The sequence below is a fragment of the Spermophilus citellus genome (genome assembly GCF_964194105.1).
Source record: "Spermophilus citellus genome assembly, chromosome: 17".
Classification (NCBI taxonomy): Eukaryota; Metazoa; Chordata; class Mammalia; order Rodentia; family Sciuridae; genus Spermophilus; species Spermophilus citellus.
The window spans coordinates 24,923,314-24,950,384 of record NC_138199.1 but is presented as its reverse complement, the minus strand read 5'-3'; the positions used below and the strand labels follow the sequence as shown (position 1 = coordinate 24,950,384).

The following is a 27,071-nucleotide window of genomic DNA, read 5'->3' as shown; positions in this document are numbered from 1 at the left end:
TCCAGCCCCTAGAGTCTGAAGTGCTGGAATCCGCGGAAGTCTCCCGCCACCGCGGGGTGGCAGAGTTGGGGGCAGGCTAGCCCCACGGACCCCAAGGGATGGCCCCGCCCCGTGGCCGTCGGGAGGCCAGCCGTATGGGGCGGAGTTGTCGCCGCCCCCCATCTCGTGGAACTGCGGCCCCTTCTTAAGCTCGGAGCCTCTGTCTGCCTCTCATTTGTGTCTCCTGCCAATCTCCCGCGCGATGGCCTCGGCGCTGAGCTATGTCTCCAAAATCAAGTCCTTCGTGATCTTGTTCCTCACCCCGATCCTGCTGCTGCCACTCATCATTCTGATGCCCGCCAAGGTCAGTTACGTCTCTCGTCAGCCCGGCGCTCAGTGCCCTATAACGGGCACGGAATTCCGGGAGCACTGAGCTGCAACGCATGGACTCCCCCCGGGACAGCTCCCCTGAGGCGAGCTCCAGGTGCCACATGGGAGGTGACCTGCAAAGAATCCTGAGGGGTGCAGAGACCAGATCCCAGGGCACAAGAACCGTCCGGGCAAGCACAAAGATCTAGACGTGAGCACAGATCTTAGCCACACAGACTCCAGTCAGAGGCTTAGCCTTTGGCTCATACTCTCCCCCAGAGTGCATAACCGCTGTCCCCATCTCTCCCCAAGATGTCACTCATGTTAGCAGGGACTTTGAGTGCCTTGCCTCTCCCTCCCTCTGTCTTTTCTCTCTTTTCCCTCGGTGAATGGACACTTCCCAGCTGCAAGTGTCTTCTGACCTCAGTGGGGACCCACACAAAAAGACCATCACTTAGGTGATTCCTGAGATCTGCCTTTGCCACTCTCTGTCCCCTTTTGGGACCTCAGTTTTCCCCTCTGCGATCCACATTTCTTTCCATCTCTGAAACCAGCAAAGCCACATCTGATTCAAAAGTCCTGCTCCAGGATGAAAAGCAGGTCAGAGTTGGTCTCTTTGCCTGCTGCCTGTTGTGGCTGTGGCAGGAGGTGGGACATGTTCCCAGAGCTCACGCCTTGGGTGGCATGGTCCTGGGTAGCAGGGAAGCTGCCTTGGCCTCCTAGTGCTTCTGGGAAGGAGGGAGAGAATGAATGAATGGCCTTGGTGGTGGGGTGGGGGCAGGGTGGCCTGCTCAGCCTGGCCCAGACTCAGTTGTGCTGTGCACAGCCAGTTTGGCAGAGGCCCGAGTGCTTTGAAGCCTTTTGTGGCTGCTGGCTGCTTCTTCCTCCTTCCTTTTTTCAATCCTTTCACTCTGAGCCCTGACAGGAAACCTCCAGTTCCTGTGTCCCCTCCCCAGGCAGGTTTGAGAAACAGAACTCCTCAAGGGATGCTCCAGCAGGGATCCTGGAGGAAAGGGGTGCATTGGGGTATCAGGAAGCCAACCTGCAAAAGAACTGGATTTCCACCATTCCCTTAATCTCACGACTTTAGCCAAGTCCCTGTGTTCTTGGGTCTTGGTGCACTATAATGGGGTGGTTTGATTCTGACACTTGTTTTGGTTGTCAAAAGAGATTGTTAGTTCCTGGGATGTAGGAAGAAAGACTGGGAGGAGCCCTTGGTATAGTGGAGCAGAGCCCCTGGTTGGGCCAAAGACAGTAGATTGAACTCTGACAGCTCTGTACACCATCAGTGAGCAGCCATAGTTCCTCATTGAAGAGATTTAGGGCTGTTACTGTCCGTGGGAGGGAGCCAGGCAGGAGCGCTGTGATTTTAGTTCTGCTGGCAGGAATAATTATAGTTGCTTGATTGACCTTCCTGCTCCGGGGCAGTGTGACTGAGATCCCACTTGTACCCTGGCGCGCGCGCACACACACACACACACACACACACAGGTGGGTTCTGAACTGAGATCCCTACTCAGATGTATGTGCATGTGTCAATTAACCGCCCTGGCAGTGAGGCTTAAGGGAAGTGAGTGCTTAAGAGAAGAGAGGAGGAGACACCAGTGAGAGTTCTTCCAAGGCTACCTTCCCATGGCTCCCTGCAGCCCATGCTGGGCTGGGGGCTTGGAAGCCTGGGTCCCTGGCTTCTCGTTTTCTCCCTTCGTGTGCATCTGTTTTGAGAGCTCCCTCACCCTCCCTCACCCTCCATGTCCTCTCACCTCCCACTTTGTGCAAGGAAATCCAGAGGTACAAGGCACAGAAGGAGCTTGGCAGCCGGGCCGCGCTATCCTCACCCAGTGGCAACTCCCAGGTCACACCGCCCTCTGCTGTTGCCCAGCCCCTCTCCTCCAGGCTTTCTTCTTTCTTTCCTTTCATCTACCTTGTTTGCTTCCTGGGCTCATCTTTGTTCTGCTTTTTTTTTTTTTTTAAACTCTTTCTCTTGGTCCCTTTAAAAAAATCATTTTAATGAAATAAGTGATTTACTTTATTAAAATCATAAACAATTCTTTTTTACAAGTTTGTAAAGTATAAAGTAAAAATGAAAATGTCCTCAAATCCCATGACCAATTAATATTTTGTTAGAAATCTTTCTAGAAACCAATCATTAATCTTTTCTCATTAGACACACACACACACTGACAGAGAGAGAGAGAGAGAGAGAGAGAGAGAGAGAGATTGTTTTGCCTATATATATATATATATTTTTAATACAACACATTGAGGACACTCTTGCTGGTGGATACAGTCATGTGTCACATGGCAATGTTTTGAACAATGCTGGACCACATATATGACAGTGACTCCATAAGATTGTATCACCTAGGGACATCGTGTTCATTCTAGTTTCTGTAAATGCACACTGTGATATTCACACCATGAGGAGATTGCCTAAGGACACATTTCTTAGAATGTGCCCCCATTGCTAGGCAATATGTGATTGTCATCATATCAACAATGACTCCTGTTTTTATTTAATTGTGCATTTATTCACATGTGCACTCAGTTGTGCACATGGCCCCTCTATGTGTTAGGCTCGGTGCTGAGTACTGACTTTTAAATCCCATGGCCTACTTTTATCTCTTCTTTAGTGATTTTTCCAGCCCCTTCTCAGTTGCAGGAAAGTGTTCTGAAGTTGTACACCAAAATCCAGGATCCTCTCTGAAGGTAGACTCTACCTCGTTCTTCGGGATTACCACCCTCTTCCTAGCCTTGCCCTCTCCATTGATGCCATGGGAGCTTTCTGGAAATAGGAAGGGTCAAGTTTGTTGCTGGTATTATTAGTCAGGCCTGAGGCACTTCCTAGACTTTCTAATAGTGTAATTGAGGTGAAGGAATAATTTTCCTTGTGTCCCAACCTCTTTTCTAATGTTTATCTCTGGTTTCTCCAGGAGCTCACAATGAAAATTAGTTACATGTGTCATCCACTGCTTCTAAGTTTAAATAATAAAAAAATACCAAGGTCTTTCTGAGGCCAGTCATTAAGAATAGGCCCTCTGAAATCCCCAACTTATAGATGAGGACATGAAATGACCTTGGAGAGGGGCTAGGATTGGGAGCAAAAGATGTAATTTATCAATGACATTGTTTAGAATTACTATCACGTGATGATCATAAAAGCAGACTGATTTTTTTTAGTAGTATTGTTTTAAAATTCTCTACAATGCACCCTCTTGCCCACACCTGAAGGGAATCCCTCCCTCTATTCATGGCACACCCCTGACCCCAAGGCTCAGAGAACTTAAGTGACTACTGAAGGTCAGATAATGGTGGACACTGGACATTGATCAGGCTGGCTGGTGGCAAAGCCTGGCTTCTAACCGTACTGCTATTCTGACTTAAGTCCAGTGGCTCTCAACCAGCATTGATTCTGTTGGGGTGAAAGGAAAGGCTTCCCTTTGGGCTCTGAAGGTTCATTGCCATGAACTGACAATAGACATATTAAATAGGAGAAAAGATATACAAATTCATTAGGTGCATGAAGGCAATCACAAAGTGTGATTCCCTATTAGCCCAACACGGTTTTGAATCTTTTTTTTTTTTTTAAACACTTTATGTTTTTTTAGAGAGAGTGAGAGAGGAGAGAGAGAGAGAGAGAATTTTTTTTAATATTTATTTTTTAGTTCTCGGCGGACACAACATCTTTGTTGGTATGTGGTGCTGAGGATCGAACCCGGGCCGCACGCATGCCAGGCGAGCGCGCTACCGCTTGAGCCACATCCCCAGCCCGGTTTTGAATCTTATATACCCTCTTCCATAAGGGAAGGGTACAATAGAGAATGTAGACAGTTTTTTAGGGAAATAGTAAATGATTTTTAGGGGAATTCAGGGAGCTTGGAGGAATGTACAATGTCTTGAGATAAAGTTCATTGGGCCCATAGAGCATACAATGGGTTGTAAGTGATTCTCTTTGGAATACTGAATGGAACCAAAATAGAGGACAATGCTGTGTGATAAATGTCTGTCCATCTGCCTTTCTTCTGCAACATGGGTTCAGTTAATGAAAACTCAGGGAAGGGACCAGAGGCGGTTGTTTCTTCCTTGGTGGGATGGGACTTTAAGTAGACATGGAGATGTCAGAGTAGCATCCCTTCCTGCATCTGCTGCTCTGAGTTTCTTAAATTTAAAATAATCAGCATGCCAGGGCACCATATTTTGGGGGTGACAGTCTCTGGACTTCTTCAATCATCTGTCCTCCTCACAGCAGGGGACAAATGATGGAGTGGCCTTTTTGAAGTTGCAACCAGAGTCTCTTGGGTGGGAAGCAAGGATGCTATTAAACCTCACGAGACAGTCTTAGCAACAAAGAATCATCAGACTTGAAAAGTCAATGTGCCAGGGTTTAGAAACCCTAAACTTTCCTGCTTGGAGCAGTAGGAAGGTATCCTGAGTTGCTTGTGGGATGCTGAAGAAAGATTTATTTCTCCTCTCAGCTGATGCTATTTGGTTCCTTCTCTGAGCACCTGCTCAGCATCTACCAAGTGCTGAGACTATGCAGGATGCTGAGGACAGACTGAATCTACAAATATTGCTTGTTTCCTCAAATGGCATGATTGGATGGTGGTGCTGGGTGGGGGCGGGGAGAAGGTGAAGAGAACGATGCAAATCTAGTGTCGGGGGGTGCTTCGAGGAAGGGCACAAAGCAGAAACAAAGACAGATTGGTCATTTTAAAGATGCTTTCTTTGAAGGTGGGGACAGGGAGACAGAGCAGTAGAAAAATAACTGATTGGTAAATTTCAGGTGACTATTTTGTAAGGACTAAAGGAGAGGGGAACTTCATTATCATTCAGGTTGAACTTGGCCTGTTTGGGAAACTTGGCTCTTATCTCTCCTGATTTCTCAGAAGATCAGATAAGAACTTGGTTTGGGTTTGATGACATGAAACCCCAGCGCTAGTGACTCCAGTCTGATTTTTGTCTGGTCTCTTGGGATCTGGTGCAGGAGGCTGGTCCAAAACAATGGTCTATAATTTTTAAATAACAGGATAAAGGTAGAAAAGGGGACGAGGCCTGCGAATAAGGGATAGAAGCCTTGGTGACTGGTTTTGTGGAGGGGGCTAGAATGAGGGAGAGGGCCAGTGAGACATAAAACAGCTAGGGATGTAGGAATTATTGTCCACATTTTAACAGGTGACGAAACCGAGGGCCAAGGTGGTTTAATGACTTACTCCAAGTCCTACAGCAAATGAGGGCCAGGATGGCAGGTGCTTGCATTGGAACCCAGTTCTGCCTCACTGCAGAGCTAAGAGTCTGGTGGCTAAGTGGCTAACGAATGTGACTTGACCATCTGTTAAATTAAATATAAAACGAGACACCTTTGTAATGGGAGAGATGGTGACTAGTCCAAGGTTTGAAAAGATGAAAGAACTTGCCTGGGACCACGCAGCTGGGAAGGGGAAGGCATAGGGTGGTTAGGGGTGGGGCTGGAGTCTTCTGATGGCAAATCCAGTCCTGAGCCTGGAGAGCTGTGCTGGCAGAGGCAGGGCACAGGATCCCTCTAGCGGAGTCCCTGCCGGCTCCCTTCCCCTTTGGTGGGATACGGCGGTGGGGGCGGTGAGGCTCGTGAGGTCTCAGGGCGGTCTCTTCAGTTTGTCAGGTGTGCCTACGTCATCATCCTCATGGCCATTTACTGGTGCACGGATGTCATCCCGGTGGCTGTCACCTCCCTCTTGCCTGTCTTGCTCTTTCCGCTCTTGCAGATATTGGACTCTAAGCAGGTGAGCCAACTCAGGGGGTCCTGGTGACTTCCCAGTTCTCTCGTGGACCCCTTCCTTCTCCAAGTCCATCTCTGGGGGGCCTGGGGGTGGGGGTGGCCAGATAACCCCCACAGGTGGATTCTCCCTGGTGTGAAAACATAACCACCCCAAGCTGCTCCTGAAGTCAGCATCTGGTCTGCTTGCCTGTCCCTGCTGACAGGTAGCCCTGGGTCCAAGCAGTATGTGGAACAATCCTCCTGGGCCCTCCATGCTGCCCTCTAGGTGTGTGTCCAGTACATGAAGGATACCAACATGCTGTTTCTGGGAAGCCTCATAGTGGCTGTGGCCGTGGAGCGCTGGAATCTACATAAGAGGATCGCCTTGCGCACCCTGCTCTGGATAGGGGCCAAGCCTGCACGGTAATTAAGTCTTCTCTCTCTCTATGGCCATGTGGCTCTGCGTGGGCCCCCAGGGCTGAGGAGTGGAGTGTGGCACAGACCAGATCACCCTCAGTCAGTGCAGGAGGGCTGGCCACTGCTTCTCGGGACATGGCAGGCTGGCCTCTGGGTGGGGTACGTTCCAATCTTAGCTGGGAGACCAGGTGCCTGAGGGGTGGTTGCAGATGGTGAACAGCAGTAGGCAAAGGTTCTCTGCCTCCAAGGGCAGACTGGCTAGCAAGAGCCTTTGCAGGTTCCAGAGGTTTCCCAAGGGAAGTGGCTATCGGGTTCCACAGGGACCAAGTTGGATGGAGGTTGGAAAGCAGACCTGAGATGGTTCCACTACTCAGCTCAGAGGGAAGCAGAGAGGTCTTTCCTTCAAAGCTTGGCCGTCTACCTGAATGGGTAGCTCCTTACCTCACTTCCCCCTACATCCCTCTGAACCTCCCAAGATCCCCCTTCCAATCAGCACACAGGTTATTCTAGCCATCCCATGGGGCCAGTATACTCTAATTACAATCATAATGGCACAGTGGATGTCTCCAAGGCCCCATCATGACATTGGGAACTTATTTATCACCTTATTTAACTCTTACTACAACTCTGAGTGTTGGGGATTATGAGGAATCTGAGGCAGAAAATGGGGAAGTGACTTGCTGACAAGTCACATGGGAGTTGGACTCAGTATGTCTGATACGGAGTGTGACCCTCAAATAGGGAATTCAGGGCACATCTTTTGAAAAGATGTGCTCTGTAATTAATGGTGCATTCTCCACCCAGCCCTTGGGAGGCAGCTGTGGGTTAGTTCACAGTAAATACCTCCTGATATGTCCATGTCTCAGGGACTTTCCTGAGCCATGAGCACACACAGATCCTAGCTGGCTTTTCAGGTGACCATGCCTGGGTCTCCCTTGGTGCCTGCCACTGACTCACCTGAGCAGAGAACTCTGTGAGTCGCTGACTTCTTCGTGGCATAGATCTTCTCTGGTGATGGGTTTATAGGGTCAGATCACAAACCACTGTATTTTCTAGAAACACAAGTGCTCAGGAAAGTGGACCTTGGTCCCCTCAGCATTTTGCTCTTGGAAACTTTAAGTGGCTAGCTTTGGGCCCTCAGCAGGTGGGAAGCTACCATAGAAGCCTTTGCAGGAAGCTTTGTCTTCTCTGCTCCTTCCTGCCACCTGGATCCTCCTCGGGGCCTGGCTTCCAGCTGTCCTGGGGTGGACCTGTATGCAGAGATCTTCTTGGTGCCTTGAAACTTTGTACAGAAGCCATGGTCCTTCTGAGACCACCTGCACTCACCAGACTATCATCTCCTCCAGGCCTGGATTCCAGTCTTTGACTTTACGGGTCCATGAGGTCAACCTGTATGGACATCAACTTGAGCCTTAGTGTAGCTCAGTCCCCAGGTCCCTTCTTCATGGTCCAGCCCTCAGGCACATTAGTATCCCCAAGGAGGAGTCTGATGACAGAGGGCTTTAGAGACCTAGAGCAGTTGAGTTCCAATCAGCCAGCCTCCCCGAGAGCCTTCTGTTCCTGCATCGTGCAGCTGGGGTATGTAGAGCCGTGGAGAAGAGTCAGGCCCTATCCCCACTATAGCCTAAGGAGAGAGCTCACATGGAAACTGGTCTTCCAAATGCCACTAAGTGATGAGTGTAGAGGGAGGATGGAGAAGGGTGTGACAGCTCTACTTGGCACGCACTTGGAGGTGGCCACAGAGGAGGGTTGTTGTCTGAGTCCACTTGGGGGGAACCAATAGGAGCTCTCCAGGTGGACAGTGGGGTAAAATGAATAGAGGGAGCAGCAGTGGAGAACGAGGGTTTATAAACAAAGGGAACATATTTTCTAAACACTGTTAGTTTAATCTGGTTTACTACAGAGTGAGACGAGCAAAGTGTGCAGGTATAGGGAGCTGGCCGGAAGAGGGCCAGCCATCAGGAAGGTCACAGTTCACTTAGCTCCCACCCCGCTATCCCTACCTCTCCAGGCAGATTCTGCATAGCTCTTCTGAACTTAAGAGAGGAGAGCTGAGGCTGAAATGCGGCTCTTTTGGATACACATGCCTGCACACAGGGGTGCTCCAGCACACCCCTAGGGTCATACTCCATACTGAGTTGACACCCTCTGAGTGTTTATGCCTTTCCTCCTAGCCACAGCTGCCTCTGGAGTCTCTTGCTGTTCTATTAGCCAGCAGAGTAGATGTAATGTTTGACAGAAAGTAGTAGCAGGAAGGGAGGAAAGAGGGTAGGGAGGAAAGAAGGGAAGGAGGAAAGAGAGAAGCACCCAAACTGTAATCCTCTATTGGAATATCCAGTCTTGAATTGGCCTGCAGGGTTGGACCTAGCCTCTGGTTGCTCCTGGGGATGAAGGGGTTGGGGAGTGGGGAATTCTCTGGCTTTCCTCTCGTGCCCTGTCTCTGCAGGCTGATGCTGGGCTTTATGAGCGTCACTGCCTTCCTGTCCATGTGGATCAGCAATACAGCCACCACGGCCATGATGGTACCCATTGTGGAAGCCATGCTGCAGCAGATGGAAGCCACAAGAGCAGCTACCAAGACCAATCTGGAGGCACTGGAGCTAGTGGACAAGGGCAAGGCCAGCGAGTTGCCAGGTGAGCCCCAGGCTGGGTCAGTGCATGGGCTACAGTCCCAGCCTTCCCTTCCATTGCCAAACATTTTGGCTACCTTCTTATCCTTTCCTCCTTCCTGGAGCCCAACTCTAAACATGCATAGAGAACAATATTAGGAAGTACTGTTTTCATAAGTTTTAGAAATGTCAATTTTGCATCAATTGACACTTTTGCATAAATGTTCTAGGAGAGCTATAACACTTCATTTCCATTAGTAAAAGCTTATAATGGGGCTAGGGATGTAGCTCAATGGTAGGGCACTTGCCTAGTATGTATGAGGCCTTGGGTCCCATCCCCAGCACTGCAAAAAAAAAAAAAAAAAAAAGCTTATAAGAAAATCCCACCCCTAGTTCTTTCCAACCACAGAAATCAGTGTTTAAGTGTTCATTTTATTCATTTGAGTATCTTTTGAACACCTACTGGGTACTCCTCAACCCTTGCTACTCCTACCATCCTCAGGGAGGCCTTCTCTGACCCAGAGCATGCCAAATTCCTCTGCTCTACTCTCACAGATCTTGGGGTTGTGTCCTGCCTTTGCTTCGTATTAGGTTCAGAGCTCAGGGAATATAAGATAGCATCTGTCTTGCGCTGTCTCTTCTCTGCCTATCCCAAAACCCTGCATTGTGAACTCAGACCCATGATTGATGTCCTGATTACCTGACTCTGGGTGGGGACCTGGGGCTACCGAGGTGACGGGGTACACTCCAACCACCAACTCTTGTGGAGTCCAGTGGGATGGCATCAATGGGTCCCTCAAACAAATCATCTGACTTGGAAGAAGCCATGGGCAAGCCATAAACCAGATGCTTGGGGGAGCTCAGGAAAAAAAGGAGAAGCCTTGTAGGGAGGAAAGACCCTGGAGGTAGATTTACACTCCCACTAGATGCAGGGAGCATCTCGAGCAACAGCAAGGAACGAGAGAAGAGGGGATATGCGTCTCAAGTTGCTGATTTGGGGGCTGAGAGTGTCGTTCAGTGGTAGAGTGCTTGCCCAGCATGAATGAGGCCTTGAGTTCAATCCCCAGAACTGGAAAAAAAATTGCTGGATTTGACAGGAGCATGGAGAAGACTTAGGGAAGTCTTGGGAAATGACTGTGGGAAGGCAGATGGGACCTGACCATGACTTTAGTTCGGAAGCTGAGGAATGCATGTGGAGGGACCTGCCAGGGGGTGGGGGATCTCCCCTTCCTCAGGTTAGGAGCACAGTGAGGATCTGAGGTTGGCTAGGTAGCCCCCAGTGACTGGCTCAGCTAACATTGCTGTGCTCACCACAGGAAACCAAGGGATTTTTGATGGATCTGCCATGGAGAAGCAGGAGGACCAATACAAGAAAAGCATGTGCAAGGCCATGAACCTGTGTGTGTGCTACGCAGCCAGCATTGGGGGCACGGCCACCCTGACTGGGACCGGACCCAATGTGGTGCTTCTGGGCCAGATGCAAGAGTGAGTCACTGGCCACAACTTCAGGGAAAACAAAGTGGGCCCTGGGGCTGGAGGGACCCCTACTCACCTCTCCCACCTCAGCTGGGCCCTGGAGCTGGGAGGCCAGGAGGAATGGGAGGATGTGTCCCCTCTAGCCTCTATGTCCCAGCACCGCTGCAACCACTCAGAAACACTCAGAGGACATGGGAACCTGTTGCCAACGGAGTTAATGGGCAGGGTTGCTTTCTCTCTTGGAGTGAGTGACATCTTTCTTTCCTGGGCTCAGAAATTCCAGCTCAGACAGGGACTGTGAATTGAATTCTCAGCTCAAGTCATGGGAGATGACAGTGTAGTCACAGATACCTGAGTTAAAATTTGCAGGAATTAGACATCTCTAAAAGAGTCTCCCCCACTCCCTTGACTCACTAACATGGGGGTTAATGGCAATGGTCCCAAGATATGGAGGTTCTACAGATGGTATGAAGGGTTGGGGTTGGGTCACTTTTTATCTTACCATCTCACTCACTCTAACCCCACTCATTGTCCTGGAGGTGACATATTCCTCGTGAGGCTCCAGGTGGACCACAAGGGTAGTTTGGAACTTTTTAACCTTGACCAGAAAGGGACACAGGCCATGAGGATTCCCTATCTGTGCCCAGCCTTGTGCTGGGTGGGGCTGGGATCACGGAAGTGAGAGAAGCCTGGGCCCTGCCTGGGGCTCTCCTGGTCTGCTGAGGGTGCCAGATACCAAGGAGCTACAGGTGGGTCTGGTAAATAAACACCTTAATTGAGGTATGGATAATTGGCAGGTGTTGGAATAAAAAATAAATGCAGACAAGAGCCATGGTCAGGGGCAGGGAAAACTGCTGGCACAGGAGTTGGGAGACAGAAAAGACAGGACAGCAGTCCTTACGGCAGATACTGAGGTTCAGCAGCCAGAGTGTTTTTAATCCTGGGAGGGTTTTCTCTAACTATATCCTTAGGCTTCTCCCTGCAATTCCTCTGGGAAAAACAGCCTGTCTGGGCTGAGTGGGAAAAAAATCTGTGTCTGCTTTGACAACCTTGGGCTACCGGGGGCCTTGGGGCTACTAGTGCTGGCTTGGGTTGGGAGGCGGGCCTAAGGAACATCTTTTTGTTCCACCCTGGGAAATATTTTTGAGATTGCTTAGAAACCTACAGGGTGAGGGGGTTACAGGCATACACAGACCCCTGAAGCTGTCAATCAAATTACATGCATATATTTGCAAAAGTGGGCTTATCTTCAGGGATGGAGCCATAACTTGACGAGATGCCTAGCAGGGTTGGGATCCATAGGAAATGTTTGTTGGTCATTCTTCAACCTTGTCTTGTGCTCTGGCCTCCCCACTTGATCAGAGCATAGTGTTACAAGACAATGAACTTGGATGACTGGACCTCAGGAGGATGTGGCCCCGAATCCTACCCATCTCTCAGGATCCAGCTACTGCTCAGCCTCTGCTCATTGCTGGCTTGCTCTGCACAGCTCAGCCTGGGTTGAGGTGTAGGCCAGTATCTCTCCTTTCAGATTGTTTCCTGGCAGTAAGGACCTCTTGAACTTTGCCTCTTGGTTTGGATTTGCCTTCCCCAACATGCTGATAATGTTGCTGCTTTCCTGGTTGTGGTTGCAGTGCATTTATCTGAGATTCAGGTAAGTCAGAGCTGCTCACAAGATGCCATCCAATTGTACCACCACATCCCTGCAGAAATGTCCTTCAGTTCTGGCCCTGTTTCTGCAGCTCTATCTCTAGCTAGGTTGCCCTCCCATTCCCACCATCCCCCGTTGCTCAATGTGGCTTTGTGCACATTGTTCCCTCTGTCTGGAAAGCCATTTCCTGCTTTCCCAGTTGCTCACCTCCTTAGCCTTCAAGGCCAGTTCAAGTGCTACTTTCCCGGCTACTCCTTCCCAGGCTTCCTCTCACCTCCATTCCATCTCAGAAGAATACTTGCTCCCCTCTCCTCTGAGATGCCCCTGGGCATATCACGGCCCTATCCCTTGCTACCTGTCTGTGTTCCAGTGCTGCTGCTTACCCTTGAACTCTTCCAGGACCTCTCTGACCCTGGCACCCAGCATAGCTCCTGGCCCAGGGAGAAAGGGCAAGTATGCCATCAACTTGGGCTAAAGCAGAAATTTGACCCATGTGAACAAACTTTCACTTGGCCACCTGGCTCCATTAGACCAGGTCACAAACAAAAAACAAAAAACAAAAAACAAAAACCCTCCTGATATCATCTAAATCAATCCAAGCCCAGACCTTTACCAAAGGCCTACCATGTTCCCAACAGATTGCTCATCCTGGAAAGTTTACCTTCCTCTTCCCAGCAACTGTCAAGTTCACCTGGAGTCAACCTTCACCAGGGCCAGACTTTGGACAGAAATCATGACGTGCAGCTGACAAATACCTAAAAAAAAAAAAAAAAAAAAAAAAAAAGTTGTTATTTTAAAAGACACGAATGTATCTGTGGCAAAAGGTGATCATGCCACTCTAGGATGAAAGTACTCAGCTAGGAGCTAAGCGTGTGTGCTGTGCCCCACTTCACAGGGAGCTTGAGTCAAGTGAGACGCAGGACCCTATAGGACCGGAGGGAAGGGACTCAGAGTAAAGGTACAGAAGTGCCTACTCAAGCCTGTAACTTAATGGGGGAAACAGGTGTTTTTCTTTGTTTTCTTCTGAAGGAGGACCTGTTTGGAAGCTGCCATTTAAAATTTGCTACACATGTTCAAAACAGTCACTTTAATGATCATAATAGTAGGCAGGGCTCCATTCTACCCATCCTGCCTGGGATCCAGTCCCCCACTCTCTGGGAAAGGGATGCGCTTCCATGATCACCTGCTGCACAACTTGACTTTGACAGCAGCTTTCTTAGCTTTTATTTCTGAAACTGTGCAAGGACTAAAGTCCAGCTGGTTTGCTTATATCAACCAGGGAGGCCTGTCAGCAGACAGTCCCCAGGACCTTCTGCAGGGGGCACCTGTGTCCATTCATGGGGCAATAGAAATATCAATGACTAATGTTTAATCCAGTGCCTATTATGTGCCAGACCTCATTTAAACACTCTGCATTTATGAATTTGTTTAATCTTTACAACAATCTGTGAAGCAAATATTATTATAATTATTATTGCCAATTTGCAGATGAGGTAACTGAGGTCTGCAGAGGTTAAATGGCCTATGCAAGTTTGTGTAGCATGGAAGTAGATGGCCTGAAATTGGAACCCTGGCAGTTTGGCTCCAGAGTCTGTGCCCTTGACCTACAACCCTACATACATCCCCTCCTGGGGAGGTCAAAGGTTGCTGTGCTGAACTGCCACCAAGCCAAGCATGACCAGGTGTCAAGAGCACTAGTAGTGGCCTGGGGGTGTCCCTAAAGTCCAAGGGCCAAATAAGAAGAAGGAACTGACCTGGCATCAAGACCACAGGAGCACAGTCAGCCTTTCATTCAGCAGCTGAGGTGGATACCAGGCACCTCAGGAACTCAGCCAGGAACCTGATGCTACAGTTCACCCAGACTTGTTCAGCCTCCCTCAGCTCTTCTGGGCCATCAGGGATCCTGGAGAGCAGCTGCCATGCAGCATGGGGACTTTGGGACCCTGGTGATGGTGGAGGAGCTGGGCAGCCATCTGATTCCACCCTTCCCCTATGTGCTACTCTAGCTTGGACACAGAGCAGAGGGTGGCTCACAGGTCAACTAGTTTCAGTTCCAGATCTTGAAGGTGGGGACAGCATTTTCCACTTGGCTGGAACGATGGGGACAGGTTACATCCTGGTGCAATCCAGGACCTAGTGATCCCCCTCTGCCTCCTTGGCCTCTGGGACCATATCACCTAAGGATGAGGTGAACCACCACAGGAACCACCTCTACAATCTAGCAAGCTTCACTCTCACTCGTGTTTCTCATTTGCATGGCTGTGGAGAACAACGTCAAGATCTTATCCTCTAGCCTAATCCAGAAAAACTGTCTTGTTGAAATTATGGGCAGCTTCCTGGCTACATTCTGCCAATGGAGCCACAGACCCTCACCCAGGACTGCCAAGAACATGGGATATTACTGCTGGCTGCTACCCAACTGTTCCAACCAGGCTAAAAAGGGGATGAATGCTCTTCCCAACCCCTGCCATGTAGAGGCATATGGGGGCTCAAAGATCTCATGCCCTGTCCTTGGCTCTGCAGCATAGTCAGTCCACATCTACCATGATGCATCACAGTGAAGGCCGTTTTGCTACAGGATGCTGTGGTCACCACCTCAATCCCTGGGCTCCTGCGGGCCAACTGGACCCATGTACCTGCCTCTTACGCCAGCTCAGCAGTCACCTGATGAAATTAACCCAGATACAATAGCTAAATTGCTTAACATAGGAGGATCGGAAGGCTTGGTGGCACCAGTACGGGGGGCCAGGGTCAGTGACTGCATATTTGATGCGGCCCCAGAGTCTGTAGCCACTGTGTTGTTGGGAATGTGTTACCAGAACCAAATGGGCTCAGCTCCTTATGACCAGTCCTTATTGTTCCTTATTGCTGGACAGCTAGGAATACCAAGGTCACTCCTTATTCTGGAAACCTGAGGCCCCTGGCACAGCTCCAAAGTCACTAGGATGACAGATGGCAGCAGGCCAATGCTTGGAAGAACATGGACTCTATGGAGCCAATGAAGGTCCCCTCCTATATCATCCCCACTCCTAATGATCTCATGACCTGGGGCTTTGCCCTACGTCCAGCAAGGAGATCCCAGCTGACTGCAGACCTGAGAGTCCAACACTCCTGCCCATTTTCCTACCTCTGAGCACCCCAGGAGGCCATGTCCTGACGTCCTAGTTTCCCTGTGCTGCAGGCCATGCCACCATTGCCAGCATGACTCTCATGATCTCCAAGGTGGTTCACATCCAGCAATGGATTTGGAATCAGCATATATTCCACCAACCCCAGCCCTTCTGTGAATCTTGTCTTAGGCCCTAGGAAGACTGTCATGGAGAAGGCTCTCTGGGACAATGCTCTTGACATTCTCTGCTCCCTTCAGACCGACAGTGGTAGGGATGGGTAAATGGAACCCTCAAAGAGTATCTCAGGGCCTGCAGCCAGTGCACCAGTGGCCCCAGTTACCCCTTCCCTGCGGCTGAGTGACCTTCTATACCTCCTCCACAAATCCTTCCTCCTTCCTGCACCTCCATACCAACACCACCCGCGGGAGATTCTGCAGGGCAGCCTCGCAGGCCCCTTATACCAACGGGCCATCCAGTAATAGTCCCGGGTGATTTATTTCCTGCTCCAGCAAGAGTTAGCTGCTAACTCCAGGGTCTCCTGGATCCGTAATCCCACACCTTTAACTCCTGTCCCCTCCTGGCCCGGTCTGCTGGGATCTCTCCTTGCTCCCTGTCCCCTCCTGAGTCACCTTGGTGATGGAGTCTGTCATTCCAGGACTGTCAAGGGCTGTGGTGAGAGTAGGAGGGCTTGGGAAGCATGTGAGGGACCCCTGCCCCCACTCTGGGCAGGTTCCAGAACTTTTCCTGGCCTTCTTCACTGGTGACCCTGGAGCAGTCTCCAGGGGACCAGGCACCTTTGCTAGTGACAGCCTGAGCTCTGCTTGTTTCTGTGTGTATTCTCCTGTCCACTCCCCTGGTTCCGCTCTGCCTTTCATCCTTCTGGCCATCCTCTCCTTTCCTGCCTCCACTGTCCCTAAGACCTGCATCCTCATTGGTGCCATCTCAGGCTTCCTCTAGGAACACACCCTAGCTCTGGAGGTGCCCCTGGGGCATGCCCTGAGGAACTCAGCCCTTTATCTCTCCACAGACTTTCCCCATGACATCCTGGGAAGCTGGGGAGGCAGATGAAAGTATAGAAAGAGGGAGGAAGGGCTTGCCCCACCATGTGTCCTTCTGCCATATTCTGCTGCACGGCGTTCACGCTCATTTTGCATTCTCTAGTTTTAAAAACTCCTGCAGCTGTGGGGTAGAGAAGACAAAGGAGAAGGCCGCCTACAAGGTGCTGCGGGAGGAGTACCAGAAGCTGGGGCCTTTCTCCTTCGCGGAGATCAATGTCCTGATCTGCTTCCTCCTGCTCATCATCTTGTGGTTCTCCCGGGACCCCGGCTTCATGCCCGGCTGGCTGTCGCTTGCCTGGGTGGAGGGTGAGAAAAAGTAAGTTGTTCGTTTGGCCAAAGCCCCTGGCTTCATTCATCAGAACCAGAATGCTGTTATTCTCCATCATAGGTGGCCAGAGGAAGGTCCAGGATTGGGCTCTTGGTTCTGGAATGGTGGGTTTTATGACTCATTTTATTCTGATGGATCTTCATGATGAAAATGCAGATGTGTTTGTTTCTTCAGCATCCTCTCCTGCAGTGAACTGAGCAGAAAATGCATGGTCAGGCAGAGTGGCCTGAGAGTTTCTTGGGTTAGGAGTAGGTCTCCTAGAGCAAAGCAGGAATATGTAGAGTCTTTCCTGGCTCTGATGTTGTCATCAGAGCGAAGGTTGAGAAACTTGTAAATCCTAGGAAAGACAGGAGATATGGGCAGAGAGATGACTGCCTGAAACTGGATATTCTATTTTGATCTGCTTGGGTATTCCAAAAAGACCTTGTGGTCACCCTAGTGAACATGCAATTCTAAAGAAACTGGTGCAGAAGTCCACCCATGGAGCAGTACAGGCTAAAAGAGGGAAGTGGGATCCTGAAACTCATCCAAATTATGTGCTCAAGAATGTGAGCATCTTGTTTTTAGCCAGAACACAGTCTCAAACACCACCTTGACCTTGACTTTGGGAGCTCCAGTTTTCACACCCAGTTGAGCCTGTTTCTTCGTGTAGGAGGATTTAGACACAGAACTGACAGAGTCAGAACATGTTTCTTGGTTGACTGTCACTGCAGCAGCCGAGCTGGGCTAAACCCCTGTGTCTTCTTTCCCACCTAGGTACATCTCTGATGCCACCGTGGCCATCTTTGTGGCCATCTTGCTTTTCATTGTGCCTTCACAAAAGCCCAAGTTCAACTTCTGCAGCCAGACAGAGGAAGGTAAGGCCTCTCTGTCCTGACCTCCCAGTTCATCAGGATCGGGGACCTGGCAGCAAACGATTATCATAAGATAGGCCCTGGGCCTAGTGGGGAGAAAAATCTTGTTCCACCAATCATGTTAGAAAAGCTTAGGGAGATGAGATTTTCAAGCCAATTATTACTTAGAGCAAAATCTCTTCTTTTTCTTTTGTACCAGGGGTTGAACCCAGGGGTGCTTAACCACTGAGCCACATCCCTAGCTCAGAGTCTTGCTTAGTTGCTTAGGGTCTTGCTAAGCTGGCTTTAAACTCTCAATCCTCCTGCTTCAGCATCCTGAGCCGCTGGGATTACAGGCGTGTGTCACCACGCCCGGCACAAAATCTTTTCTTTTTGTGCTTTTTAAATATTTAAAATCTTATTTATTATCACACAGGGACAAAAAGTGTTTTGGATTTCCCTTAATGCCACCAGTATTTTTTCATCTCTTCCTGCCTGTCTTTGTTAATATAAGTTATGTAGTTTTAATAAAAAGACATGCAATTTGAACCTTATTTCTTTGTTGTTTAGGATCTTTGTCTTAATTTGGTACTATACTAGAAACATTTCTCACTATGACCACGGTCTCCAGATTCACTCTGTTTAGTGACAGCATCCTATGCCTGGAGGGATAATAGGATTTACACTAACAATTTTTTGTTAGTATAAATTGATGTTTTCTTGTGCATAGCTTTATCATTTGGGGGTGTTTTTCTTTAGGATAAATTTCTAGCCATGATATTGCTGAATTAAAAGAACATAAATGTCTTAATGGCTTTTAAAATGTTGGGCCAAATGTTTTTTTTTTTTTTTTTTTTTTCCGAAAAGCTTGTTCCATTTTAAAATGCCAGCATGGAACAATCTTACCAAACCCTCACCAGCAATGGTAACAAGTATTATTGTAAATTTTAGCTAATTTACAGATATAAGCTGGTATCTCATTATTCTTTTCGGCTTTATTCTCCTTTGATTATGACTCTTTTTTGTCTTCTAACACTGTTCTTGGCTGTGTGTGTGTGTGTGTGTGTGTGTGTGTGTGTGTGTGTGTTTGCTTTTTCTTCTCAGAAAGAGAAACTCCATTTTATCCCCCAGCATTGTTGGATTGGAAGGTGACCCAGGAGAAGGTGCCATGGGGCATCGTGCTGCTACTGGGGGGCGGATTTGCTCTGGCTAAAGGATGCGAGGTAACTTCATCAGCCATCACTGCCTGGGGCCCTCAGATTCCTACCAGGAGGGAGGCCAGAGGTGCCACATTCCTCCACTCCTCCATCCCTGGGCTCCTGTATTTCTGTCTCCTCTACAAAACTGCACATGCTGTAAGGGCAAGAACTCTCTCTTGTCATCTGAGAACCCTGTACCACAGACAGGCCTGGAAGGGAGGAACCCTTCTTGAGTGACTACAGAAATGAGTGGATAAGTGACCTCAGTTGTCTCTCTCTCTCACACACACACAACACACACACACACACACACACACACACACACACACACACACAAGCCAAGAACACACTGTTGGACCCACTTTGGGATCTGGTAATAATAATCTCTGCTTTGATTATCTTAGGGAAATCTTTCCTTCAAGTCTTCATGAATATTTTCAGCATTTCCTTTGGTTCTTCTATATGCTGACTCTCTCATTGCACATGGTTCAAAATTTCAATTTTTTTCTCTAGCTAAATATTTAACAACATAGGGGAGAGGAACAGCTTTTAAGGGAAAAATACCCCAAAAGGTACCTTTTTCTACCTTCTTTCTTACCCCTTGGGGAAGAAATGAGACAGAGGGAGATGAACTAGCTCAGTGCTGCTATTCTCCCTCCCTTCCTCCCTCCCTCCCTCCCTCCCTTCCTTTTTTCTTTCCATCTATCCAGGAATGGAAGATAATAGATAGGCTTGGTCTATCTTGTATTTTCTGTTTCTTTAACATCTAGGACAGAATCTGGTATGTAGTGGATGCACACACACACACACACACACAGATATCGATATATATATGTATATTGTCATATATACATATATGACCAAACCCAAGGCCCCATGCCTACTAGGCAAGTGCTGTGCCACTGAGCTACATCCCCAGCCCAATACATAGTTTTGGGATGAGCAAATCCATCCATCAAGTCGCCTTTCCACCATTCATCCACCTACCTGTTCATTTCTCCATCTATCATTTTTACATTCCTCAAACATTCCCATTACATCCCCCTAGCGTTAGGTTAGGTACAGGGATTATGGAGGAGACTGAGACATGGTAACACTTCATAGCCGAAGCAGGGGGGTTTACCTGGAAGGACATTTCAGGAGGAAGTGACTCATGAGCAAGGGAAAAACACAAGCTATCTGGCTCGAGAGCACATGAGGGTGGAGAAGCCTTTGTCCTGGAGTCTTGAATTCAGAATAGCATATGTGGAGGTAGTGGAGGTTCCACTGAAGAGGAGAGGCCAGGGGAGTGACTTGGCCTCATGTGCATTTGAGAAAAATCTTTCTGATGTTTGAAGTGGAGACTTGTGGCAGGCGGGAGTTGGGGCAGGGCAAGCAGATGCCTTTTAGTCTTCACCCAACTCAATCTGAGAACGTGGACTCTTAGGTCATTCTCTCCTTCACACCTTCCCCCATTTTGGCCTGATTTCCTTCTGACTGTTCCCGCTCAGCCTCCTTTGCTGACTGATTTCTCCTCCGTTCTCCCTGAATTATGATTGTTTTCCCAGGCTCTGGCCTGTGTCACTGATCTGTTTACCTTTCATTCTCTGCCTGCTCAGTCCCTTCTCATCCCAAAGTTCTAAATTTACATCCAAATTTCTGGCCCAAATCATTCTCCTGGGCTCTAAGAACTGTGGGAGATTGAGAGGAGAATGGATGTGAGTGAGATGTTTTGGGTGATGTGGTGACTGGGTGCAAGGAGGAAGGGGACAGAGACCCATCTGTGTGACTCCCAGACCTCTTGTTGGACAGCAGCAAATGGTGAGTCCAGAGGGAGAAGTGGATTCTGAGCTAAAGAGGTTCCGGTTGGAGCATGTTGAGCATAATGCTCACAGGACACCTGGGTGCGAATATCTTGAAGGCATATGGATGTTTAAATGCAAATAGTAGACCAGCTGAAAAGAAAATAAAGATTCAGGAGATTGCAGAGTGAGGATGAAGTGAGGGTAAATGAGATCACTTATGGGATGTGCGTGAGGGATTGGAAGTAGAGAATGAGCTGTGCTCCCCGACACCCTGGCCCTGGAGGAACTATAAAGCCAGAAGCCCTGAAGTCACTGGCCTCCTGCTGCTTCCCAGGCCTCAGGACTCTCCGAGTGGATGGGGAAGCAGATGGAGCCCTTGCAAACAGTGCCTCCTGCAGCCATCACCTTGATCTTATCCTTGCTTGTTGCTGTGTCCACGGAGTGTACAAGCAACGTGGCCACCACCACCCTGTTCCTGCCCATCTTTGCCTCCATGGTAAGTAGCCACGCCAGTGGGGGTGGAGAGGGTGGTATGTCATTTCACAGGAAGCTGTCAACGCATGATGATATTCTGGGTCCCTAGACAGGTGGTAAAATCAGGCACCAGAGCTTGACCAGGCTCAGAGACCTGGATCTGGCCCTGGTTCTGACCTAGACTTGTGTGCCCTTGACGACCCTGGTCCTGATGCCCTCACTGTTTTCTATTTCCTCTTTGTATTTTGTCTGTTGGTCAAAGCACCAAATATGGACTTTTTCTTCTTCTTCTTCCTCTTCTCCTCCTCCTCCTCCTCCTCCTCCTCCTCCTTCTTCTTCTTCTCCTTCTCCTTCAGAATGCTGGGGGTTGAACCTAGGCCTTGCACATGCCAGTCCTTTTTTTTTTTTTTTTTTTTGTATTTTGAAACAGGGACTTGCTTAGTTGCCGAGGTTGATCTCAAACTTGCAATTCTCCTGAATCAGCTTGCTGAGTAGCTGGAGTCACGGGAGTGTCACACTGCACCCAGCATCAAACTTTACTTTATAAATCTCACTGGATTGTTTTTTGAGTTGGGGAGACAGGACTTGTGCCCAGGAGGCGGGGCCAGGATGTGGTTGCTGAGTATGTCACGAAGGTGCGCAGGAGGACTGCAGAGCACCCCTGGGAATATCATTGACTGGGACTCCTCAGAAAGAGACCTTAGAGAAGGAAGGGCTTAGGGATGGGTAGGAAGGAGAGAACATTCTAAGCAGCCGCTGAAGGGTATGGTATGGCAGAACTGAGAACTTCCCACAGCTTTGCTTAGAGAGCTCAGGGATGAGAAGTCCATGTGAGCTGAGCCATAGAGGTCTTTGGTAGTGGAAAAGGGGCCTACTGAGGGCCAGCTGGAGCATTCTGTTCATGGGCAAGCATGATTTTGAACTGGAATTGAGATGAAAACAGAATTAATAGAGAAGTCAGCTGTCATCATTTCTCACATTTCTTTTGTCCTTCATTGCAAAGCAGTACTGCCTTCGGGGTGGTATGGGAAGAGCCCTGGGCTTGGAGCCAAAAGACCTGAGTTCCCCCAACACATCCCTTAAGATCTTTCCTCCTAGAGTTGTGCTGGGTGTCTGTCAGATGAGGCTATGAAAAGCCTCTGTAGACTGCAGAAGGAGCGTAGGAGATGCTGTAGTTATTCTGGAGCCAGGAGACAGACTCACAAAAGGCCCAAACAGACCATTGAAGTTGGTAAATTTCCATCCAGCTGCCTGGGCGTCCATGTGCATAAAAAGCAAACCTAAGTGGTTTTTTCCTTCCATTCCAGGTGAAGACGAAAGTGTTAAAAATAGCAAGGTGGCCTCTCTTCTCTCCCTAAGCAGGCTGCCAAGCAGATGCCAAGGAGGAAGAGGTGGAGAAGGAGGGAGATGGTGTGGTGAAGAGTCTTTTTCTGATGGGCGTGTGTTGCGGGTGCCTCCTTTCCCCCGAGAAAGGCCTTGGCTTTGACATCTCCAGCCCTTGCTATGAGCACCAATGGCCCTAGCCACACAAATGCAGGCCTTAACCCAAGAGGGTGGCTGAGCTCTTTGGAAACAAGCTTGTCTAGAACCAGAAACCCTGAATTAGGTGTCCCAGAGCTACCTCTAAGGCCCCTTATGCCTCTGCCTGGGCGCCTATGTGGGAAAGGGAAAGGTGGTGGGCATCCAGCTGTGTTATCGAGGAATGAGGGCTGCAGACACCATGTGCTACACAAAGCCAAGGGAAATGAAGATGTAGAGGGGGACGAGGACACAGCCTGGCCCTATCTGGGACCTCTCAGCAATTCTCAAAGGGTACACGGCCTTTTCAGAGGACTGTTAACCAACAGGAGCTGTGACCTTAATCCTGCTCAGACCCTTTGTCTGGGCAATTTCCCATCTGGGACTAGGTCCTAGGAAAATAATCGGAGTTGCCTGTAAGTACATCATTATTACAATATGTGGCACTGAAATATTTTTTATAAAATATATTCATAATAATAGGGGTTTGGTGAAATAAATGACCGCATGTTTGTATCATGTAATACTATCAAGCCACTAACAATCAGTTTTGAAGGATATTTAATAAACTGGGAACATGATTCTGCTTTGATTGTTTCAAGTTGAAATGTAATATATACATGGGGCTAAAAATTGCAAAATTGATATAGAAAAGTATACAGACTCTAATCTTCTAGCCTCTTTCCTAAGAGACAAGGTGTCTTAATTTCTTAGACATTTTTCTGAATATATTATACATATGTATATTACACACCTACAAACATACAGACACTCTTTTCATCTTTTGGGGGAGGGTAGGAGTACCAGGTATTGAATCCAGGGGACCTTAACTACTGAGCCACATTTCCAGCCCTTAAAAAAAATTTTTTTTTAATTTTATTATGAGATAGGGTCTCACTAAGTGGCTGAGGTTGGCTTTGAACTTGAGATCCTCCTGCCTCAGCCTCTCACGGTCGCTGGGATAAAAGGTGTGCATCACTGCACCAGGAATACACACTCTTTTCAAAAAAATGGGATCATTCTATGGACATGTTATAGACTTTAATTTTTTTTTCTTTTGAATCTAACTATAGGTCTTGGATATCTTTCCATATTAGCACATGAAACCATCTTTACATCTGCATGTTATTCCATCTTTTGTATATACTGTATTTTATTTGATAATCTTGCTACTGATGGCCATGGAGTCTGTTTTCTATGTTTTGCTGTTACAATGTTGCAGTGAACATCTTTGCCTATGTATTTACCCTCACATGCATGATAAAGGTTCATTTTAACCGATATTACAATTATATCATTCATTCTTCATCAGATACCTAATGAGTGCCTGCTCCTGTGCTTTTAGAGTAGCTGAATTTTAAAATGTAGAATGAAAGAAGTGAATAGAAAATTGCAGACATAAAATGATCACAACTGTGTATAAAAACACATACATCCATAGATGAGGAGACCCGGTCCCTTCCTTGTATGTTCTTTCAGTCTGTGACAGGACAGAAAGAGATGTCCACATGGCATTGTGAGATTCAGTGCAATCCAGAGGTCCAGCATGGTCTCTGGCACACAGCAGAGGTCAAAGGCATAAATGGTGAATGAATCGTGGAGACTCAGACAGACTTCCGGGGGGTGGGGGACCTTTGAGCTCAGCCTTCAGTGTTCAATAGTGTCATTGGCCAGGGAAGTGGCAAAACCCAGAGCAACCAGCAAGACAAAGGCTTGGAAGTTGGAACTTACCCGGTGCCTGCAGGGAATGCTTTTTTAGAATGAGGGCCCAGGAGCTTTTATGTTCTGTGCTGTGAACGTCTGTGCTGTTTCTCCCCAGTCTCGTTCCATCGGCCTCCACCCACTGTACGTCATGCTCCCCTGCACCCTGAGTGCGTCGTTTGCCTTCATGTTGCCCGTGGCCACCCCGCCTAATGCCATCGTGTTTGCCTATGGACACCTCAAGGTTTCTGACATGGTAACACAGCCGCTTCTCTTTACTTTTATGATGCTATTGGTATATATGATGAATGGCATGTGAGTTTCCAAAGGATGGTATGTGATTTGGAAATACCACCGAATGTCCCAATCTATAGTTGTCATTGGTGTTTATAATACAACTTTTCTTTTTTGAAATGATCTCAAACTTCATAGGCTGTTCTGTCCCCAAGTTGGGTTATAGAATCTCCCACTGAGAGAAGCCTGTGTAGGCACCAGGGGGCCCTGGCTGAGTGCTTGGAAGAGGTGGGGGACTCACATGGCCAAGGATGGACTTCACAGGCCAGCAAGAACCCTGGGGAAAGTTGGGGAGGTGCAAGGCTTATATTGGGGGGAATGCAATGATAGAGACTTGTAGAGGTGTCTGAAGAGGTAGAAGAAGTGAGGGGTAGGGGGAATGAGAGACTACGGATTGGAAGCAAACTCTGTCACAGGAAGAACTCTCATCGCCTCTGATGGGGGAAGGGCAGCTTTGCACAACTCTGGATGAGGAATGGGCAAGTAGGTGAACCAAGGAAACCAGAAGCAAAGGTCCCTATGTGGGACCAGTCAGTTGTTAGTTAATGTGGAGCCTCCATTGGGTATCTTTGGGACTTCATGGAGCATTTTTTACAAAGAAGGTCGATCTCTGAAACCATGGATTGCAAACCTGATTCCAGTCTCCTGTAAAAAGTCTACAACAGGACATTCAAGCAATGGTAGGAAAGAACACAGAGACAGCATTGGAAAGAGCTAGAGGAGGGCCACAGGGAAGCCAGCATTTGTGGGGCAGTTAAGGCACTGGGGTGACCACTGAACCTAGAGTCACACCCCAGGCTCTGCCACACTCTCCCTTAGTGGCTGTTGCCTCATGTCACCTCCCTGAGGCCATTTTCCAATGCCCACTTGGACATAGAGAACCCATCTGTCTTGGCGTCCCTCCCAAGGACACTGTGAGCATTTGATGACACTTAGTGGACATGATGTTGCTTTGTTTGGGGCAGGGGGGAGCTCAGAACATGACTCAGGGACGTCGAGGCCTAGCAAACACCTCTCCAAGAGGACTGGTTCCCAGTGTCCCGTTCGCTCTGTCCTGACCACAGGCAGACCTGAAGGGACTGACTCTGACCCTGTTTTTATTTTCTTCCAGGTGAAAACAGGACTAATGATGAACTTGATTGGAATCTTGTGTGTGTTTTTGGCGGTCAACACCTGGGGACGGGCCCTATTTGACTTGGATCATTTCCCTGACTGGGCTAATGTGACACATATGGAGACTTAGGAAGAGCCACCAGACCAAGCCCACAGTCCCTTCCCTCCTGAGGATTACAAAGCTTCTGGCATGCCTTGCACAGAGCTTTGGGGATTGTACCCCGAAGTGACCAGAGATTCCCACACCCCTGCAAGACCCAGCCAACCGGCCACCTCTTCCTCCAGACCTGGATTCAGAGACGGTGATGGGCAACTGGAGGGCAGGCTCTGAAGTGAGGGGAGCCCTTCCACAGGCTCAGGGCTTGTCATCATCTCTCTGAGTTGGGTAGGCTACAGAGAGACTAGGATGCAGGCTCCTATGTCATGCGCCCTCTAGTGGCCACTGTGCAGGCCCCATGCTGGTTTCTGGTTCTCACCTGCTGAGTCCCAAGTAGTCCACCTGGGAATCAGATAGATCTCCAAGATGGGAGCTGAGAAAATAACCTGCCAGTGCCTGCGCCTCTTTCAGCTGCCTCAGATCATCTCTGTCACTCTAAAGGGCACCACCCAACCAGGACAGAGTGTGTGGTCTTGGGTGGCCTCCCACTGCTGGCGTGACAGTGAGAGTCAGCACCTCCTGGGGACTTTCAGACTCTTGCATGGCATCACCACCAAAGGATGAACAATTTGAGGTGCCAAAACTTCAGGATGATGCCTGCTTCCCCTTCTGCAGCTTACTCCTGGCCAACCTGTTCCCTCCCTTACCTTGTTCCATTTTGACTAACCATTTGTACCCCAGCTCTCCAGTGAGCCTCCTTCAACTCCTGGGTCCCTTTGTTGTCTGGGCCTGAAGCTGCTTAAATCCTCTTGCCGGGGCCTCAGGGTCCCCACCTTTTCTCCCAGGCAGGTCAGTTTGGCTTTTCTGGGAAATACTTTTTCTGCCACCCCACACAGCTGGGGTCACACTCCAAGTATGGTAGCGGTGGCTCTTTGTGGACTCCAGTGGGGTATCCAGGTCATCCCTCAACTGCAGACCCAGAGTGGACACCACAGTTAATTTCCAATAGCTGGGTCACCTCAGAGTTAGTCACGCTAAAGTCTGAGGTACTCTGGAAAGCCTCCTCTTTGTTGACTGGCCATTGCAGCCCTGCCTGACAGCAATAGAGCACCATTGAAAATGATCAGGGCTTGGAGGTCCCTGAGTACACACTCCTGCCCTTGAGTGAATCTTCCTGAAGTTACTGGGCAATGACTCTAGACTGGCCATGAGAACCCTCAGAAGCCCATGAGGGAGACAGGAGAGGTAACCACCTCTGGTTCCTCAATTCCATTTTCTTTCCTTCTTGTATTGCCCTGGGAGGGGGGCAGGGGCAGATAGATGAGGTCCC

At 48.8% G+C, this 27,071-nt stretch overlaps 1 protein-coding gene across 5 annotated transcripts; it reads left to right on the top strand.

Annotated features, from left to right (window-relative positions):
* On the top strand, positions 1-25,872 carry SLC13A5 (solute carrier family 13 member 5). Of its 5 annotated transcripts, none has more exons than XM_081272908.1 (12): positions 1-343; positions 5,976-6,104; positions 6,366-6,502; positions 8,994-9,130; positions 10,422-10,590; positions 12,113-12,235; positions 16,504-16,716; positions 17,485-17,585; positions 18,666-18,784; positions 20,879-21,040; positions 24,356-24,493; positions 25,643-25,872. In XM_081272908.1, exons 1-12 carry the CDS (start codon positions 242-244, stop codon positions 25,772-25,774), a joined length of 1,662 nt encoding a protein of 553 aa, XP_081129034.1. In that variant the 5' UTR covers positions 1-241; the 3' UTR covers positions 25,775-25,872. The 5 variants fall into 5 exon arrangements, with proteins under 5 accessions (XP_081129034.1, XP_081129033.1, XP_081129036.1 ...); XM_081272907.1 differs by having other exon boundaries at positions 8,943-9,130; XM_081272910.1 differs by lacking the exon at positions 5,976-6,104 and having other exon boundaries at positions 8,943-9,130.
* Positions 25,873-27,071: the final 1,199 nt, after the last annotated feature.

What these genes read in the sequence shown, in the direction of transcription:
- SLC13A5 (XM_081272907.1), top strand. Translation starts at nt 242, where the DNA reads ATGGCCTCGGCGCTGAGCTATGTCTCCAAAATCAAGTCCTTCGTGATC. An exon ending in TCATTCTGATGCCCGCCAAG is followed by an intron (nt 344 to 5,975) that starts GTCAGTTACGTC and finishes CGGTCTCTTCAG; the next exon opens with TTTGTCAGGTGTGCCTACGT. An exon ending in ACCTCAAGGTTTCTGACATG is followed by an intron (nt 24,494 to 25,642) that starts GTAACACAGCCG and finishes ATTTTCTTCCAG; the next exon opens with GTGAAAACAGGACTAATGAT.